Below are 16182 nucleotides of genomic sequence, written 5' to 3'. Positions count from 1 at the left end.
ATTTTGTTGTATTTCCTGTTATGATAATATGATTTTATAATTAGTTGACATGACTTGCTTTGTACATTATGTTTATGATAGATACTTGTTTTCATATTAATTTTTTCATGAAACTACTGTTTGATTGCATAATTGGATTATTTTGTTTGTAATTATGTTGATTGCATAATAATTTATCTGATGTCGTTTGTTTATGTAAGCTGTTTTTTTAGGTATTTACTATGGGTGAGAGTTCATCAAGGTATTTTGTATTCATTTTAATTATTTTGTAACAATAACCTAAACATGTTTTAGTTTATTAACATTTGTATTTTGTAAATCAGTTACAGAGCACCCTGGTTCTGTAGGGAAATGAATCGAGCAGACCAACTTATTATGGTAAATGAATAATTTTTTATTGACTTATTTGTGTTGTTTTTTTCTTCTTATTAAATACAGTTTATTATAATTGTTTTGTTTAAATCTTTTGAGTATAATTATAATTCGTTTTCCATTTTATTGTTTTATTAGGCCATTCCAGATGACGCTGCGTCCAAACTATGGGGTGTTGACAAAGGCCCTACTAATGTTATGATACACACTGAAGATGGCTGTGTCTTTAATGTTTTTTTAAGCACTTCTAAAGGGAAGTTATTTTTTTTTTCATGGTTGGTCCAATGTTGTAGGACACTTGGGACTAACCAAAGGATGTTTGGTAGTTTTTAATCCACTAGATCTTACTACTTTTAAATTAACAAGTTTCGTTGATGGGGTTAGTCGTGGCTCTTCCTGGACATATATGCTCTCTCCGTCATGTAATTTTTATGTAAGATAAACTCTGATATTATTTTTAGTAATGCATAGATTTATTACTTTAGTTATATTAATAGTAACCTTTTTTTCTTTTATTTTTTATCATCCTACAGGTCATTCCTCAATGTACTTTGCCGAAAAGTTATGATTATTCCTCAAATGATGTAACCTCTACTGTAATGATAGACAACAAAACGTTTAACGTTTCCATTGTAACATCTGACGGTAAAGTCGGTTTTACCGTTGGTATGGACGTAATTGTTTCTGTTTCAGTTGGAGGTTGGTTGTTTATTGTTATTTACAAAAGGTTTTGGTCATTTTTTCTATTTAAAAGTTTTTGGAAAAAACGGTGTTGAAATCAATTATCCTGATGTAGATGTTGATGAGGTAAATTACATATTCATACTTATTTATAAATTCAATATATATGCTAATTTAATACATGTTATATATATTAATTCGCAGGCTGAAGTTGCACCCGTAGATGCTGAAAATGAAATTGATGAACACATACATGGTGGTGTTACTCGGTTTGTTCGTATGGCTGGTGAAGATTATTTTGTAAGTTTGAATATACTTTTACAAACTGCTTAAAAACAAGTTTTCTCATTTTTTTTTTACTTTATAAACATTCATATTTATTATTAATTATATTTTTACAACAATGCAGAGAATCCCGGATCCTGTTTCACGCAAGGCTAAACTTGATGAAGGTTTAAAAGATTTGACCATAAGATTTTTGCATATGGATCCGCCACTGCAGATTACCAACGGTACAAGAGGTGAAAGAAGAAGCAACGGTCGTGGTTTTTGATACGCTTTAACCTGTTAGAAGAAGTTCATGAAAGCCGCTCGAATTAAGGTCCGTGACCAGGTTCACTATTCTTTTGATGAAAATGAGCAGGTTTTGAGTGTTGAGAGGGTTGTACCTTACGTTACGCGTAGTAATTAGTTATATGACAATTACGGCATGTTTTTTGCCTTTCCAGTTTTTTGGTTTTAACATTGGTTTTGGTTTTCAATTTCAAGTTTTTATATAATTTTCATATCTTAACTGTTATTTTAATCACTATATGCCATGTCTTTAAAGTTGAATCTATGTTATTAGTAGTTTTTATTCCCACTACATGTATGATATATCAAAAACGATATACAAACTACTTATAAGGATAAAATTAAATTGATATATTCCAATATTAACATTGGTGATTAATGTTTACAAATAATATACTGTTTATATAACTCACTGTTCAATGTGTTATAATAATATTGCTGTATATTTTGTAATCGTGAGAATTTAATGTATAATATATTTTTATGGCTTTTAAAAAATATAAAAAATTTAAATTTTAATCATTAAAGTCAATCATATTTATAACTGATTGATATAATACCTTTTAATTTTAACCATTTAACATGATTTAAAATAATCACGATCCTATTCGTGATTTTATCTTTTTATTTTCTGCACATAGATTATAGTGTTGTTATTTCTAGATTGTAGAAGATAGTATTATGAACTTAGTACTACATATAGAATATAACACTAAGTATTATGAATTAGTACTACATATAAAACATAACACTATGTTTTTCATTTTTAAACCTTGCATTTTAGTTTGTACCTGTTACACTATAAACTTTTTATATAAGATTTAACATTTAGCATAAATAAGCTATTTATATTCTTTCTAACTACAGAAAGTCAACTTTCTCTTAATAGGTTGCAAATTCGAAACTTTTTACTTTGAAAATTATTAATCATAAAAATTCCTTCCTTTGCAATTTCATGTTGATAATTATGGAAACTGATGAATCATAATAATTTAGATAAATCTAATTTTTTTATTTTAGTAAAGGTTGTCAATTATAATTAAAATAAATAATATTGCTACCATAATTAAGTGACCACTTTATTTTATAAATAAGTCTCATTTGTTATGATTCATACACATCACAACTACTGAAGTTGTATATTTCGATATACATATCTTCTGGTATGAGTTTTGTCAGTTTCTTTGTATTTCATATAGTTATAGTTATTTTAGTCATCAGCAAACATACGATGTTTTTCATGTTCTTTTCTTCAAAGATTGTTCTATATGATCATCAAGTAACCTATTTTAATTGTTTTTTATTAATTTCAGAGATGGAACAGGCTGCTATCACACTTCTGAATAATGTTGATCTTAATGTTGATGATTACACTATCAGAATCCGCATAGTCCGGCTATGGACAAGACCTACGTTCAACAATCCTAGAAAGATTTATTGCTACGACATGATATTCATGGACCAGGAGGTTTTTTTTAGACCAATGCATACTTTTTTTTGAATAAAAAAATAATTAGTTTCTGTTTATAATTAATTATAAAACTTTTATTTTCAGGGCACGAAAATGCAGGCCTTTGTTTTACAAAAAAAACACTACTGGTTATGAGCATTTGCTGAAAGAAAATCAATGTTTAACTATTCGTAACCCTTCGATGGGTGAAAATCGTCAAAAAGTCAAATATGTTCATAGTTCGTTCAAGATCAATCTAAATGACAACACTACTGTCCAAGAATGCAACGAGCCTGTTGGTGCTGAATGGGGATTTGACTTTTCTCCATTTGATTCTGTTGTGGATGACCCTCATGATGATAGCAAGTCTTTCAAAAGCCCGATTGGTAAATTATTTTTAATTTTTTCTTAATTTTTAATCAATTTAATATTATATATGTTATGTAATATTAATTTCATTATTCTGTAATGTTTAGATGTTATTGGTTTTGTGGTCAAGTGTCTTCCGTCAGTCAGATGATAAAAGTGATCATAATAACGGCAAAGACGAGAAGAAGACTACCTTTATTTTGGAAGATTTGCAGTACATTCTTATATATATATATATATATATATATATATATATATACCTTCTTTTACTTATATATTTCTCCCATTTTATATATTTTTGACAACTATCAAGTTAATTCTTTAATTTTTATTTTTTAGACACCATCAGATTTACGTCACGTTATGGGGTTGTTATGCTGATCAGATTTTAGATTTTGAGAAGAACAATAAGGATGAAAAGAATGTTGTGGTTGTTGTTCAGTTTGGGAAGTATAGATTTTGGGGAGGTATATTCTATACCGACACTCTCACTTTTCATTAAACTACATATTGGTTTTTATACAAGTTGGAGTTTTATTTACATGTTGTTATAATTAAACAGGTAATTTGTTTGTCTCCAATTTGTATAATGTAACTCGAGTCTTGATAAACTCTGAGGTGAAAGAGATTTTGGATTTCAAGAAAAGGTTTGTAATCTTATTACATTTTTTATAATATCTTTTGAATATGTATTACTTTTGTAACATTCTTTATTTTTCTGTATAGTTTCCTTGCTCAGCTTAATGTTTCATCGTCTTCCGGTTATTCTGGATTGAGTTCTTCTGCTATCAAGTCAACGACTGAGGAATATCTATCTGATGGTTCCTTTAGTACAATTGGAGCATTAAGCCAAATCTCTGAAGTATGGTTACAGTACTTTATTGTTTTATGTTTTATATCCATTATTTTTAACTTTAATAATGTTCTAAATTATCATATATTTATACAGCAAAAGTTTGTTATTATCCTCGGAACTATTAAGAGCTTTGCTTCAGAAGAGTCATGGTTTTACAATGCATGTAAGAGTTGCAACAAAAAGGTTATGTACAACACAATTTGCAAGGCAAAGCAAGATGGAAGTGAAGGCTATGATGAAGTAACTGTCTTGGAATGTCAGACTGATCGTTGCAATAAAAGGACCGTTTTGTCTGTTCCCAGGTTAATTTTATTGATTCATTTATTTGTGCTAAACAATTTACATGGTTATTAATAAAATCTTATTTAATATTATGACAGGATAAAAGTTCAAATTCGTGTTCAGGATTGTACCGGGATTGTCACTTTGACGTTGTTTGAACGTGAAGTTCTTAAACTGTTAAAGGTTAACGCAAACCAGCTTTTGGATAAAAACATTGAGGTACGTTACTTTGTGTCAATATAATGTCGTTACTTCGTTTATACATTTTAATGTATATATTTTAAACTGCTATGTTTGTAAATTATATATCGAACTTATGCAATATGTCAATGATAATGTTTATGAAAACAGTTGGCCAGCGATGGTAACTTTCCCAAGGAGCTGATGGCATTGTTAAATTGGCGGTTTGCTTTTAAGATAACCATAGCTTCCTTTAACATAAAAAACAAAGCAGATGGTTACTCTGTCTCGAAGTTGACTTAAAATCCTGAAATCATCTCCGAGCTTGATAGGCATTTTGATGACTTCCAGGTTCGCCATACCTTCAAGACGTTAGTTGATCGTTGTTGTTATAAAAAGTTATCCCATTTAATTTTTTTTTTTAAATATATGCGATAAATACAACCTGCTGATGAGGAACATTTAGATGTTGTTCTGTCTGATTCAAATCCAAATGTTAACTTTGATGTTAAGGTATGTCTTACAAATTAATTAATTCACTAATGGTTCAATATTTTGTCATTCACCATATTTTATAAATATTTTTCATAACTTTTTAGTTTTTGTTTACAGGATGCTGTATCCCGTACTGGTGATGAAGACACTCCGGTGTCTAATGTGATCAAAAGCATCTTTACCACACCCTCTGGAGCTGAGATGATCTGTTCTGCGGAGATTGTTGAGAATCAACTTAAGCGTAATTTGGATGCCGTCTATGATGTCGATGTATCTTCTTCCCAGTCGTCAACTAAACCCCGTAAGACTGTTGGTGATAAAGATGAAGATTTGAATGTGAATGCTGGGATTTTGAAGCCAAAGATTGAACAGTAGTGTGCCGAATCTAATAGTCGTATCCGTATTTTTTAAAACTTTTCCCTGTTTATTTTCGTTTACTCATATTTTGAACATTTTATTGGCAGACTTTTTGTTGGTTTTTGAATAACTAATTTGTGTGGTTGAACTTCGTGAAATTTATATTATTAATAGATTACATTATAAATAAGTTTTTCGTATAAACGTCTATTTGTATTTAGCTTATAATTTTTTTCTATGATATGACATGATGTTACTTTTTTAATAACTATGTATTATGTTTTGTTTTTATTATGGTATTCAATTGTTATATCAATTAAAGATGATATTACTAAACATTATATTGTGTTACGTCTTAATAACATTCTAATTATTTTAAAGTTTTATTTAAAATCTTAACACGTTTCCATTATTAATAAAAAATAAGCATAATATTTATATTAAAGTTCTAATGTTGGAATGTTGCCATATAAACCAAATTTATATTTGGTAAATATAAAGCATAATATTTATATTAAAGTTTGAATGTTGGAAAGTTATTTATATATAGTAACTTTTATCGGTTTTTTAACTATTATTTCCAAAAAAAAATTTAAATTGTTGACTTTCCAAAATTAAGATATTAATCATTAAATATCATAAAGAATATCCTTAAATGTTAACATTACTAATGTTTCCTTAAAAAGAAATTTTACAACATATAAATCTCTTCATCTCATTTCAAGTCATTTCTACTCTTTTGTTTAACGACTACATCCCTTTCACTCCAAGGGTATTGTAAGGCAGTTTGAACAAACGATTAGTTTCTTATTCCAAAAACTTATTCCGCAATGTATAAACGGTCAAAGCATGATTCCAATACTTCGGGAAATCAATCAAACTAGGGAAACACTTCAGGTTGTGTTTTTTGATTTATCTTTGACATTCTTTTGTTTGTTTATATATAATAATAATTTTAATTAGAATCTAATTCATTTTCTTTATTACAATGATAGCCATTTCAAGAAACTGCAAGCATAGATCTTCATTTAACTCCAATAATGAAGTTAATATAAACAACTCAACAGGTAACACTTTTTGGACTATTGTGATGTTTGTCTATTTTGTATACCTATAATAACCACCTTGATATGCTTTATTTATGTTATGTTTCTTTAATTTAGATGTTGCGGTTGTTAGCTCAAGAAGTCCTTTTTCAGACATTACCAATGGTATTGAACTACTCTCATTTACTAACTTATGTTCCTATTCTTCAACATTTATTTAAAAATGTATATCGATTTTATAGTATTCAATTGAGTTGAAGGCCCAAAATATGTAATAAATATTAAATATAAGCTATAAACTAAAAGTACAACAGGTAGATATATATAAATACGGTTAGATAGTAGCGGTCCAAACCACATAAAGATCGTAACTATCAAACATGTTAACCACATACAAAACAACTTTTAAGACTACTTAACTTACGCTACCTTACTTCATTAGCCAAAACAACAATATGTTATGCTTCTACCGTGATTCCAAGTTTCAAACATTACCACTAGCCGAAAACATTGGCAAGGAACAAAACACCAATATGTGGAAAGTACTGGAACTTGCAATGATCACCTTCTTTTATGTTGTTATCTTTAAGCCATTTCGCCCATCCTTTGACAACGTACTTGATACTGTTTTTATTTGGCTCCGCCCTAACATCATGTTTTGTCTCGACATTCTGCCTGTTGACGATCTTAACTTTCAATGTTTCGTCAATTCCTGTGATCCATGCTACCCCAACTGGTATGCGCTATAAGTTTCAAAACATATTAATAATTTCCATTATTGATGTCAAATATTTAAAAAAAATACCAAACTTCTTCAAATTATGTAAACATATTAGACGTCTACTAACATATAATTTAGTCTGAACTTACAAAGCGTTTGTTGTATGGCACAATGAATATCAGCGGACCAGTTTCATCGTCATCATCATCAAACTCCTCTGATTCAGCCAAAGAGTCTTCAGAATCCGATATAACCACAACATCGTTTTCAGCACCGGCCACGCTAAGAAACAGTTCAAAGGTTGACCCGTTTTAAATAAAACATAGACTCATAACATATAATCCAATCATTTTTATGTACTTTAAAGTAATGTTAGTTTTCTAACTTTCATTAACTTCACACACTTTAAAGACATTAGAAGTAATCCTAACAAACTTTGTTGTTCCATTTCATCTTACCCAATAACAAACATTCTTGAACAATACAAAGTTTAAAAACATAACAAGTACGCCTAACAAACATTCTTATTGCATTTCATGTTACCCCCTAAATGCATATCCGAAAACAACTTAACTTTACAACCTAATCATATAAAACACCTAATTATTATTTGTTTTTTTTACTTTAAAAAAATTATTCTTTCGTTAAGTACAACATTTTTCATATAGACATTTCTTCGAACACCTGGTGTGCATTGTATTCTTTATGTCTTCGTGCATGTGAGTGTATTCAAATCACTACCTAAATCAGTTATTTTCATACTAGAATACATGTATGCAGCAAATACACTAAGAACATCATGTATGTTAACTAACTCAATGAAAACAAAACTGTCAATGAAACAAGTTACATTTAGCTTCTGGTATCCAGATTTGTATTTTTATTAAATAAATCCAACCAGGAAATCACAGATGAACATCAACATTGAATTTAAATGATTTATGTTACCTGATTTTCGTAGAGTTGTCAACCGTATGATGCACAAATTCAGAATGCAGATGAGAGCAATGTTTTAAACCCTTATTGAAACTAAATGAAATTATAAGCTTATGTAATGATAGATATAAAGATCATGAAGTATGATGTACAAGCAATTAGTGAATGTTGACTATTTGATATGCCTATCACTATGACATTTTTGAGCACAAGAATCCATGCAATCACATTCATTTTTAGCCGTATATGTGTCTTTGTTTGGTTATTTTTTTATTTTATATATTCATATATTTGTTTATATAGTTATTGTGGCATCAATTATTAAAAGTAAATTATTATTTTTTTTTTACCATAATAACATATATCAAATATGATAACATATTTATATAATCTTACAATATTACCAAAGTTTTATTTCTACTAATTGATTGATATATACTAATTTTTTTAGACAACTAATGCTATTATATTGTTTCTTTTGTTTTACATGTTAATACAGTTTTAACTCCGGCAATTACACAAGACGAGTGCAGTGAGAGGCGTAAGCAACGAAAATTGTATTTGGATAGTAAAAGATCTAACGTATCAAACGTGTTACCGCTTTCTAAGAAAAAAGAATCGTCGACTTCTAATTTGTCTTCCACTTTATTTCACACTCCCACTACTTCACAACATGCATCTACAATTTCGCCAGGTTTATTTATTTATTTTCTTTAAAATTTTCATAATTTTTAAAATTGCATACTTAACTATTTGTTAAAACGTATATATGTCTAAAATAATTAGATATATCAAATATGATAACATTTTTATGAAAAATTAAATTATAATCAAAGTTCCCTTTCAGCTAATTGATTTATATATAGTTATTTTTATAGACAACTAATGCTATTATATCGTTTCTTTGGTTTTACATGCTAATACAGTTTTAACTCCGGCAATTACACAAGACGAGTGCAGAGAGAGGCGTAAACTACGAAAATTGTATTTGGATAGTAAAAGATCTAACATATCACACGTGTTACCGGTTTCTAAGACAAAAGAATCGTCGACTTCTAATTCGTCTTCCATTTTATTACACACTCCCACTACTTCACGACATGCATCTACTATTTCGCCAGGTTTATTTATATATTTTCTTTAAGCTTTTCATATTTTTTAAAATTGCATACTTAACTATTTTGATACATATATATGTCTAAAACTATATATATATATATATATATATATATCATTTTTCTTTTATCAATTGTTTTCACGTAAAGTTATCAAAGTTACACTAAAGAGAGACGGAGATTAAGGAGACTTTATTTAGATAGTAAAAAATCTCCTATCTTATGAGGCAAATCCAGGGCTATGAATAGTTTACAATCTTCTTCTAATAGAAGGTCCTTTCAATGTAACACACAAAATGGTAATTTTATACATTTGTTAATATTTACAAGTAATATTATAGCCGATTTTCTAAAGTCATATTTTGTTTAGGTGATTACACATCTGCTTCAAACAACCAAACACTTTCAACAAGTATCCGTCGCTTTTCTATTTCTCCAAACATAACAACAGTTACTACAACTCCTATTTTACGCAAAACGTCTCCAAAGCTATCTCCTGGGAAATCTAAGTTATTAGGCAGACAAAGAATTACATTTCCTATTCCAATGGTTGATTTGACTACAGATGCAGCGTTAGATGAAGATCCTTACAAAGGTGTTTCACCAGGTAGTCGCTTAAGTTATATATTTTCGACATTATTTTGTATACCATTTTTTAATCTTGAAATACATCGATTAATTTCATTTATTTTTATTTCCATGCTAATCTACAGATTACTTAGATCATGGTGACCAGTGTATTACGTGTCAAGTATGCATGGCAAAGTTATGGGATGTAGAAACGGCGAGAGGCAGAACCAATAATGGGAAAAAAGTTATTTTTTATGTTGTGGTTATGCCAAAGTAGAGCTACCCGATTATAAATATGCACAACCAAATTATCAGAAACTGTTTACATCTTTGGATAATGAAAGCAAGCATTTTTTTGAAAAACATTCGTCGTTATAATTCTATGTTCGCTTTCACATCAATGGGTGGTAAGGTCGATCCAACTGTTAATAGAGGTAATGGCCCATTTTGCTACAGGATTAGCGGTGAAAACTATCATAGTATTGGAAGTCTGTTGTCGGAGAATGCCAATAAACCAAAGTTTTGCCAGCTGTACATATACGATACAGAGAACGAAGTTTCAAACCGAGAATCGATTTTTAGGTAAGTATCTTACAGTATAATTTGTTTCAATTGTTTCTCAATTAATAATTATTATTTCATTGATAAAAATTGTGTCAAAACAGTCGATCTAAGGAGTCACCTACATCCTCTTCTGCTTCAGTTGATCGTCAGTTGATCCAACATATCAAGTCTGTGTTAGACTCCGATAATGTATTGGTTAAAGTTTACAGGATGGTTAGAGATTGTTTTCATGACGATCCGCAGCTTACTCTTAAGGTACGTCTTATTGGAAAAAGGGACAAGGATGGTCGAATGTATAACTTACCAACATGTGGCGAGGTTGCTGCTCTAATTGTTGGAGATGTTGAAAACGCAATTGAGAACAGAGATATTGTTGTTGAAACTAAATCGGGGACTCTTCAACGAATAAGTGAATTACATCCTTCTTACCTTGCTCTTCAATACCCAATTCTCTTCCCATATGGAGATGATGGTTACAGAGTTGACATCCCTCATAGAGGTGTCATAGATGTAACCAACAAGAAGCGTCCAATTGTACGATGAGAGAGTTCTTTTCATATCGTATTCAAGATAGAGTAAACCAATTTTCGCTGATTCTAAATTCAAGGAGACTTTTCCAACAATTTTTGGTTGATGCTTATACGATGATTGAGAGCGAGAGACTAAACTACATACGTTTTCAACAAAAAAATCTAAGATCTGATACCTATGAAAGTCTCCGGAAATTGAGAAATAATGGTCAGCAAGATATATCTAATGTTGGTACACCTCTTATATTGCCTTCTTCATTTACCGGTGGAGCTAGATATATGATGCAAAACTATTTAGATGCAATGGCTTTATGTAAATGGTTCGGTTATCCTGATTTTTTTATGACCATTACATGCAATCCCAAGTGGCCAGAGGTAAAACGGTTTCTTAAAGACACCACTCTGAATCCAGAAGATAGGCCTGATATCCTATCAAGGTTATTTAAAGTCAAGCTGGATGCAATTTGTAAAGATTTAAAGGAATGTCATATGTTGGGAAAAGCAGCAGCAAGTACGTAATGCAATCTTTTATTTTTAAATATATTTTTTACATTTTCTTTTATTGATTTTAAATTATTTTTATGCAGTTATTTATACAATTGAGTTTCAAAAACGTGGCTTGCCTCATGCGCATTTGTGCTTATTCATGGAACCAGAAGCTAAACTTCCCACTGTTGACCAAGTTGATCCGTTCATATGTGCAGAAATTCCAAATAGAGATGATGACCCAGAGTTGTATACGCTTGTGAAGGATTTTATGATTCATGGACCGTGTGGTAATGCTAATATGAACTGCCCATGTATGGTTGATAAACAGTGTTCAAAAGGTTTTCCTAAAAGATTTCAAGATACTACGACAATTGACGCCAATGGTTTCCCATTATACAGAAGGAGAGATGATGGAGCAACAGTTGTCAAAAACCGGATCGAGTTAGATAATAGAAGTGTTGTACCATACAACAAAAAGATATTGAAAAAGTATCAGGCACATATAAACGTGGAGTGGTGCAACCAAGCTGGGTCAATTAAATATTTGTTTAAGTATATCAACAAAGGTCCTGATAGAGCAACAGTTGCTGTTTTGCATAGTGATAATCATAATGAACAACATGAAAAAGATGAGATTAAAGAGTATTATGACTGTCGGCATATCTCAGCATGCGAGGCATCATGGAGGATATTTAGTTACGATGTAAATTACAGATATCCTTCTGTTACCAGACTTCCATTCCATCTTCCAGGTCTCCAACCGGTTGTCTTTGGAGGAGACGAAGACATCAATTCTGTTCTTAACAGGCCATCTGTCAAGTGTTCTATGTTTATGTCTTGGATGGAAAGGAACAAAGACCATGATGACCATTTGGCGCGTACACTAACTTATGTTCAGTTTCCAACTTGGTATGTATGGAAGATTGAAAACCGTTGTTGGCAACCTCGGAAGAAAGGTAACTCAATTGGCAGAATTCATAATGTTGCTCCCTCTCTTGGAGAAGCTTATTTTTTAAGAATCTTGCTCAATAAAGTAAAAGGACCTAAGTCATATGACGATATCAAAACTGTTAATGGTCATGTACATGGTACATTTCGAGATGCGTGTTTCGCACTTGGTCTTTTAGATGATGACAAAGAGTACATCGAAGCAATTAAAGAAGCAAATGAAACAGCAAGAGCTTCGTACGTACGAAATTTATTTGGCATGATGCTATTGTCGAATACTATGTCAAGACCGGAGATCGTATGGGAAAGCACGTGGAAATACATGACAGATGATTTCATCTACAGATATAGTAAACTACATCGTGTTCAAGGTACATTATGAAACTTTAGAAAAGCCATTTTGCTTTTTCAGTTTTTTTTCATACATGGTTTAACTAAAATATCATACTCATTGTATCTGTATTTTAACATATAACAGGTTTATCAATTCCAGACGACGAACTTAAAAATTACGCTTTGTTGGAAATTGAAAAGTTTTTAGGTATGAATAGCTCATCGCTACGGAACTTCTCAACAATGCCTTTTCCAGATTCTTCTTCGTTATCTGATCTCGATAATCGTCTGATTAACGAGGAGCGTACTTACGACGTATTAAGTCTCGCAGAGGAATATGTTAATCTGTTTAATATGTTAACTGAAGAACAAAGGTCGGTGTTTGAAGAGATAATGAAATCTGTTGATGGTAACACTGGAGGGATGTTTTTTGTTTACGGATATGGTAGCACCGGGAAAACCTTTTTATGGAAGACGTTGTCTGCTGCACTTCGATCAAAAAGAGAAATTGTATTAAATGTTGCTTCGAGTGGAATTGCATCGCTGTTATTGACAGGCGGCAGGACTGCACACTCCAGATTTCGTATTCCTTTGAATCTTAATGAGGATTCGGTATGTCATATAAAAGCAGATAGTGATGTCGCTAAATTGTTGCATCAGACCAAACTTATTATATGGGATGAAGCACCTATGGTCCATAAACATGCGTTTGAAGCCTTGGACCGCACGATGAATGACATTTTCAATTTCGACACCTCAAGAAATTCTGAAATCTCATTTGGTGGTAAGGTTATTGTTTTTGGTGGATATTTTAGACAAGTACTTCCCGTTGTTCGAAATGGTGGTAGACAAGAGACGGTGAACGCATCATTAAGTTCGTCTTATTTATGGAGTAAATGTAAGGTGCTAACGTTATCAAGGAATATGAGGTTAACCGTTGGAAGATCTCCATCCGAGATTGAGGAAATAAATAGTTTTGCTAAGTGGCTTTTGGATATAGGAGAGGGAAATGTTGGTGGTCCTAATGACGTAGAAGCGACAATTGAAGTGCCATCTAATCTTATAATTAATAATACTTCTGATCCCATTTCCAGCCTGATCGAATTTGTTTATCCTTCGATTCTCGAGAACTTTAGAAGTCCTAATTATTTTAGTGATAGGGCTATACTTGCGCCGAAGAATGAGGTTGTTAACGAGATTAACGATAGGCTGTTAGCGTTGTTTCCCGGTGAAGAAAGAGAGTATCTAAGCTCTGACCGTCTTTGTGCAACTGAAAATGTTATTTCAATACAAGAAAGATTATACACACCGGATGTTCTCAATGGTCTTAAAGTTTCAGGCTTACCAAATCACAGGTTAGTGCTAAAAGTTGGTGTGCCAGTTATGTTGTTACGTAACATTGACCAAAAAAATGGTTTGTGCAATGGTACAAGGTTGAAGGTTACAAAGTTGTATAACCGTGTAATAGAGGCTGAAATAATATCTGGAGCTAACATTGGTACTCGAACCTATATTCCCAGAATTAGTTTAGTACCTTCAGACAAGAAGATTCTCTTTTCATTTCAAAGAAGGCAATTTCCGGTTGTTGTTTGCTTTGCTATGACTATCAATAAAAGCCAAGGCCAATCACTTTATAGAGTTGGTCTGTACCTAAGACAACCGGTTTTCACGCACGGTCAGCTGTATGTCGCGTTATCGAGAGTTAAAACAAGAGACGGTGTTAAATTGCTAATACTGGACAAAGATGGGAAGCCTACAAATAAAACAACTAATGTTGTGTATAAAGAAGTATTCAATGACTTATGATTTTTCATTAATACTTAATATGTATAATTTAAACATGAATATTTACTGAGGTGTTAAATTTTATAATAAACAATTTGAAAATAATAACATTTTTTGGCATTTGTTGTCTTATTACTCCTGTTATTTCCAATACTTTTAACAATTTATATATATATATAATATATATATATATATATATATTCTTATATATATATATGTGTATATATATATATATATATCGTGAAAACCTTACTTCCGGTTTAGTCTTTCATAAGTTCATATTCATACTCACATGACTTTATTATTTTGAAATCCATTTAAAAAAACCACGCTTACAGTTCCCTGTTTCCTATTTTTTCTTTCAAAAATTATCATTGCATCTCTCCAAGCTATACATAATCACATCAGTCATTCCAAAATTACGAAGATCGGTGTTTTAATAATATTTATAATGATGAATTTTTGGGATTTTCATACCGTCATTCATCCTTACTCTCTAAATCGGTTATCTATCAACCATCGCCTTCATCATCTTCGCAATTTTCTTCGTCGGTTTTGGCTCCGGTAAGTTTCTTAAAGGTTCGATTTGTAATTTTGTGAAGCTATGATTCTTGATTTAGTAACTGATTTAAAGTTATTTACAGGTAATTTTATAAACCCTAATCTTTTTGCTACTTGATTTTTTAGGTGATAATGTTTATTGTAACTTTGTATTCATTTATTGTAGTTGTTTTAGTCACTATTTTGAACAGATTGCCGTCATTAGGTTTGGATGTCCATTATTAATACCAAAATCTTCGGCAATTAAGTTTTGTTGATATGCACATCTTTACTGTTATTTTTGTTTAAATTGTTGTATTCTGATGATAATGTTTTTTTCTGGGTGATTTTTTGAAAGTTTTTTTTTTATATTGAAAGACTTAATTGTTGTCTTCTTGAACAATAATTGAACCATAGCATGTATCTTTCTATTTGTCTACATCTGGTGTTATAAAAGTTTTGGTTCATGATGTTTTTTTTACGAATTAGGATAATATATTTGTATACTCTGCATTTGGTTGTTTTGATTGAGTTTTATTACCTGGTTTTGCAACCACTTAAGTCTTTTAACATTTGTCAGTGCATCTGTTAAAAGTATACTTTACGATTACTTGACGTTTTTAACATTCTATTACATCAGTTAATGTTATGTCTATTAGAGTAAAGGAACTTTTACTATACAAAAGAGGCTGCAATGCTTTTATAAATTTGCAATTTTACCAATAATGTTAAAGATCCTGCCTTTATATCATTTGTTTGGCTTTTTATTTTAGTTGGCGGTGGATTTATAACCTTATTCTATTTATATTATTGTTCTTTATAAATATCTTTACAGATATGGATCGTGGTTTTTTTGTTTACATCGAGGACAGGAAATTGGAAGAACAGGTTATACGTTTGTCCATAACGTGATATATATTATTATATTGTTAAGTAACAACCTAACTTTTAATAAATGTTTAAATAGCATTATATCGTCTTTTTATTATT

General features: G+C 30.8%; 1 protein-coding gene across 1 annotated transcript; it reads left to right on the top strand.

Moving 5' to 3' along the window:
- The first annotated feature begins 11211 nt into the window (after window positions 1–11211).
- On the top strand, window positions 11212–14673 carry LOC110933096. The gene is made up of 3 exons (XM_022176335.1): window positions 11212–11608; window positions 11685–12905; window positions 13013–14673. The coding sequence occupies exons 1-3, from the start codon at window positions 11212–11214 to the stop codon at window positions 14671–14673; spliced, it is 3279 nt and encodes a 1092-aa protein (XP_022032027.1).
- Window positions 14674–16182: the final 1509 nt, after the last annotated feature.

Source organism: Helianthus annuus, chromosome 4 (assembly GCF_002127325.2).
Source record: "Helianthus annuus cultivar XRQ/B chromosome 4, HanXRQr2.0-SUNRISE, whole genome shotgun sequence".
NCBI lineage: Eukaryota > Viridiplantae > Streptophyta > Magnoliopsida > Asterales > Asteraceae > Helianthus > Helianthus annuus.
The sequence above is the reverse complement of the archived record's forward strand: the minus strand, read 5'-3'. Positions and strand labels throughout refer to the sequence as shown.

What these genes read in the sequence shown, in the direction of transcription:
- LOC110933096 (XM_022176335.1), top strand. Translation starts at nt 11,212, where the DNA reads ATGATTGAGAGCGAGAGACTAAACTACATACGTTTTCAACAAAAAAAT. An exon ending in GTTGGGAAAAGCAGCAGCAA is followed by an intron (nt 11,609 to 11,684) that starts GTACGTAATGCA and finishes ATTTTTATGCAG; the next exon opens with TTATTTATACAATTGAGTTT. An exon ending in TAAACTACATCGTGTTCAAG is followed by an intron (nt 12,906 to 13,012) that starts GTACATTATGAA and finishes AACATATAACAG; the next exon opens with GTTTATCAATTCCAGACGAC.